The 5542-nt window shown below is 34.7% G+C and overlaps 1 protein-coding gene across 1 annotated transcript in view; it reads left to right on the forward strand.

Annotated features, from left to right (window-relative positions):
• Nucleotides 1–2570, forward strand: part of LOC106873161 (enoyl-CoA delta isomerase 2) — a 37546-nt gene extending 34976 nt beyond the window's left edge. The window contains exon 10 of the mRNA XM_014920387.2: nt 2091–2570. Within this exon, the coding sequence (XP_014775873.1) occupies nt 2091–2246 (156 nt within the window). The 3' untranslated portion in view covers nt 2247–2570. The remainder of the gene's footprint in view (nt 1–2090) is intronic.
• Nucleotides 2571–5542: the final 2972 nt, after the last annotated feature.

Raw genomic sequence — 5542 nt, forward strand, 5'->3', positions numbered from 1 at the left:
CTATTTATATTTTTAGCGGAATACGTACACTTTGTCTCTTATATATATATATATATATATATATATATATAGATTTATAGATATCTCTGACTGAAATTAAATTAACAGTAGAAATGGGAACAATGCTATGTACTTAAATTTCCTTATGCAATCATTATCTCTTCTCAAGTTCCTGATATATATGCTTTCATATTTTGAGTACTAAATATAGCTTTCGAACTGAATCCACATTGATACCTTCAACAGTGGTCTAAACCTAAGAGGCAATATAATAGATTCTGCTTCTTTTATAAGCTGTTCAGAAAAAGTTATAAATATGTCATTTCAAATGGCCCCTAATATTGTTTTCCTCTAATTTACTGAATGAAATTCCTGAATCTGTTTATAAATTTCTAAATTCTTTTTAAATTCAAATCTAAGGACTGGATTATTGGTTTGACATATAGCTTATGTAAATTTGACTTCACTTGTTCATTTAACATTAAACAGCAGCAATAGTGGGTAGCAGTAGCAGCTTTTCGTTTTTGTGCTAACTCCTTTTTAATAATGTGGCTGTGAACTATGAGTGTGAGCTGAAATGTTCACAGCCTGACTATGAAGGAGTGATGCTAGAGCTGTGAAATCTTGTGTGCATTAATTTCAACTCTCCTTATTCATAACTGTATTGTTTCTCTCTTGGTAGTCTGACATGTGACTGTTCAAAGAAGACTTCAAAAGTAACTAGTAGCAACTTCTCTTGAAAATCGACAAAATTTGGCATCATGGTGTTATCAAGTACCTGCTGAAAAAGAGTTTAGCCCCCAATGTCATTCATGCTGAAATGGTTGCTACATTAGGGTATGACACTCCAGCTTTATCAACAGTGCAAAAGCATGTAGCTAAATTTTGGAGGGAAAGGGGGAGTCTTGAAGATAACCTGAGGTCTGAATGTCCTGTAACTGCTACCACCGAGGAAAACATTAATTGTATTCGCCACATGGTGATGGATGACAGGCAACCAATTATAAATCGAATAGTCAATGCTATTAGCATATCCTGTGAGAGATTTGAGAATATTCTACACAGTGAACTTGGTATGATGAAGGTTTTTGCTTGGTAGGTGCTATGTCTTCTGACACCCGATCAAAAGCACATCAGGCTGATCAAATCATAAGAAAATGTGACATTGTTTCAGGCAGATCTAGCTGGTTTCCTTGAATGTTTTCTAAGCCAGGATGAGGCAATCCATGCAGTGGAAACCTCACTCCTCACCTGCTCCAAAGAAGGCCAAGGTTTGAGATGCAAAAGGTATTGTGTTTATTGACTATTTTCAAAAGGGCCACGCAATCAATGGAGAGTGTTATACTAACTTGCTGAGGCAGTTATGATAGGCTATCAAGAACAAATGCTCAGGAAAGCTGACAAAAGGTGTCTTGTTTCATTAGGACAGTGCTCCAATATGCAAGTCCTTGGTTCCAGTGGCTGCTGTGCATGTCTGTGGCTTTGAACTGGTTGATCACCCTCCCTATTCTGATTTGGTTCCATCTGACTATTATCTGTTCCTCGTCAGTTGGTTGGGAACCAGTGTTGTAGTGACGGTGATATATCTGCTGTTGATGACTTTTTTGACCAACAGGATGAAAACTTCTCCACCAACAGGATCCAAGAACTGCAACACCAGTTAGTTCAATAAAGCTTATGTCTGAGTAGGTAGAAGTGTGTGGACTGCAAGGGTGAATTATGTTGAAAAATAAACCACATTTGGTCACGGTTAGCCTATGAATTTTTCAGCTGAGTTTTGTATAACCATCCATAAGCATAAGTTTTGATCAGGGCTGGCCTGGGGTTAAATAACATCATGACATCCATAATATCTTTTCAGACATAATAAGCTTTATTGAACCAATGAAAATTTTGTGTTTTTGTCAGTGTCATAGTGAGCTATTTACAGTGAAATACAAACCCTGAAACTGTCATCAGCTAAGATAACACATTGATACACCAAAATGTAAAATGAAAATATACCATGCTTTCATTTGTTATCGTTTTTAGATTCTTTTTTTCCATTTTTGTTTATGATTTTCTGATCAAAATCTACTTTATTTTTGCAGAGTATGAAGTTCTCTAAAGTTCTCTGTCGAAATAATGAGAAGGAGTTACTGTACCGTGTTGATGAAAATGAAAGAAAGCTTTTAGTTGAGAGGTGGCAATCAAAAGAATGTGCAGATGCCATCATGGCTTTTTTTCAGAGAAGTTCTAAAATGTAAATTATCTTTTTAGTTATAGAAATTCTCTGAAGTAATTACTGAATTATGATAAACATTGATTAAAAAAAGATTCATTGAGTTGATATGTTCTGAAATTAAAAACTAAAAAATTATTAGAACTTTTCCATTGATAAAAACACTCATATGTATAAAGTGAGCTTTGAATTTCCAGCTTGGAACTTTTTAATGTATTTGAAAAGCTATTCACTAAAAAGTTGTCAACAGAGAAAATATCTCAGAGCTATTGTTGTACTTCAACTATAGTTGATATAGAAAAATAAATATATTTTATAAAATAAAGAATTAAGAAAAAAATTTTTTTGTTTATTTTTACATAACTGGTTTTAGTCATTGGACTGTGGTCATGCTAGAGCACCATCTCAAATGTTTGGTTGAACATATTGACCCCACAATCTTTATTTATCAAATGTCAAACTATTCAGTTTTGGGATACCAAAGGATACACTATTAACAATACTAGCCATTTTTTTTACCCAGTACAGCATAAACACAATGCAAAAATACAAACACATATATGAACATACATCATCATCAACATCATTATCTATGCAAGTGGTTGTGAGTATAAATCTATGTGTGTATATAGATATTTATATCTCATTACTGACCCAGTACACATAAACAACTTACTTGGGATAAAAAGCTAGCCGATCTTTCCTCTATTGTTGGAAGATATTTATATATACACACACACTCACACTCTCACGGAGAGAGAATGACAGAGAGAAAGAGAGAGATGTGCAGGTATTACAGTGTGGTAAGAAGTTTGCTTCCCAATCACATGGTTTCATGTTCAGTTCCACTGCATTGCACCTTGAGCAAGTATCTTCAGATGTAGCCCTGCACTGACCAAAGCCAAACCTTGTGAGTGAATTTGGTAGAGGGAAACTGAAAGAAGTGTGTCTTATGTATGTATCTTACTTCTTCTCACTATCATCCCTCCCCATTAATCACTCCATTATTACTACCCTATGCCTGTTCCATTTTCCAAAGATTAAGCCAACATATAGTCCCATCACTTTTGATAATTTAGTAGACTGGCCTGGCATTAATTGCTTCTCACATTACTGACCAGTACACATAAACAACTTACTTGAGATAAAAAGCTAGCCGATCAGAGCCGATCTTTCCTCTATCGTTGGAAGTTTAGATAACTGGGTCACTTGGGTCAATTATCTCCTCTCCCTACTGTAAACTTGAATAATACTTAAATTCTTCTTTGCTCTGACCAAATATACACTATTCTGATGTGTTCATTCTGCCAACTGAATTGTAGCAGAATCAATGTAAATATTTTTACTCCATGAATTTGTTAACTATGTTGAATAAGTTGAACTGTCCTTTACGTTCGAAGATCATGAATTCATCTGATGAAAATGGTTTCTTTGCAATGATGTAATGTTCTCATTAATCAATTAAAGAAGTCATTAGAAACGGCCATAATGAATTGACACCTGTACCTCTTTGTTACTCATATATATATATATATATATATATATATATATATATATATGAGAGGTTTTGGTATCCAGAAGACCCAAAATGGCAGGTAAGGATATGTAAGTGCTATGGAAGGACTGTAGTTAGACTCCTGGTTCGATAATAGTATGAGTAAGGAGTCTAATGTGGGTCGTGTGTGAGCATGTATATGTTAAATAAAATGAGACAATAAAGTCAAGGCAGTGTGAAATTTATACGACATAAAGAGAAAGGTAGTCTTACAGGTAGTCTTACTATCTTTCTCTTTATAAATATCCTAGAAATTTCACACTGCCTTGACTTTGTTGTCTCATTTTATTTAACACACACACGTGCGTGTGTGTGTGTGGTTATATGCGTATGTATATACATGTGATAATTAAAATGAGGAAAAGAGAAATTCAAATTGATGTTATGTTCACTTCACTAAAGAAACATTTTTTATTCTATACCACATATATAGATATGCAATAAATAAAATATATGTAATATGCAATGAAATGAAATGAAATTATTATTGTTCATTTACCTCATCAGACATCATTATTTGAAACAGTTCACTGTATCCCAAGGAAGATCTTTGACTACCTCCTTGACCTTAATCTCCAGCTCTAAAACAAGAATTCAAGTACTCCTTTGTACCAGTTCAACCTGGATAGCTGTTTCTGGGGTTTGATGTTAAATAAGAGCTGTAATGTGTATTGTGTGTAGAAATACATAAAGTAAATTGGTGTTAGCAAATGTATAAGAATCAACACAAGTTTAAATTGAACACTTCACCTCATCGTCAGAAGAGTGTGAAATTTGGGCAACGATGATCTTTATGTATATATATATATGAATAGAAATCAAACAGATAGGTAGCCTCTATTTGATAAATTAATAGAGCTGGTAATAGATAGCAGGCATAGAAGAAAAGTTCAAGAATGAGATAGTCCTGGATGTGAGGGGAGACATTAATGGAAAGTCATGCAAGAAAACCAGAAATGAATGAGTAAGGAAGGAGGACGGGAGATGCAAAGACATCGGATATGGGGGTCATAGCTATAATGACAATGTAATTCAGTCAAAACCAATGAGTTGACTCTAAGGGTGAGTGGGCAGTAGATTGAAACGTCAGAAGAGTATAATGACAATAAACAGAAAGATGAAAATTAAAAGGAAGAGCAAATTACCTCCTTGCTGTGTATATGCCTCCCCCACTGTCTAGCTGTCAAGTTGGAAGCCAACAAGTGTGTGGAAGTGTGGTGTCCCTTATAAAATTTTTAGCAAAGGATGTAAAAGTAAATGATAGCTGAGGTTGATTTAATTAGAGGAGAAAGGTTGGGAAGGTAGTTAGAGGAGTAAACATATGACTAATTAACAGATTAATAGTCATGTGGATAAATAAATATAATTCCTTGAAGAGGTGCAGGCATGGCTGTGTGGTAAGAAGCTTGTTTCCCAGTCACATGGTTCTGGGTTCAGTCTCACTGCATGGAATCTGGGGCAAGTGTCTTCTCTAGCCTTGGGCCAACCAAGCCTTGTGAGTGGATTTGGTAGACAGAAACTGAAAGAAGCCCATCATATATATATCTGTAAAAATATGTGACAATTATTCGGTAGCCATGATAGAACTACAAGTTTCAGATGCTGGGGCAGAAACCCACACCGCCATCTCTTCAGTTATCTGGAGTTCTATCATGGCTACCAAATAATTGTCACATTTTTACAGATAAATTCCTCTATTTTACATAATATTGAGGTCTCTTTCTTTCTTTTGTTGTCTTTTCTATCAATATATATATATATATATA

Source organism: Octopus bimaculoides, chromosome 1 (genome assembly GCF_001194135.2).
Source record: "Octopus bimaculoides isolate UCB-OBI-ISO-001 chromosome 1, ASM119413v2, whole genome shotgun sequence".
NCBI classification, from domain to species: Eukaryota; Metazoa; Mollusca; class Cephalopoda; order Octopoda; family Octopodidae; genus Octopus; species Octopus bimaculoides.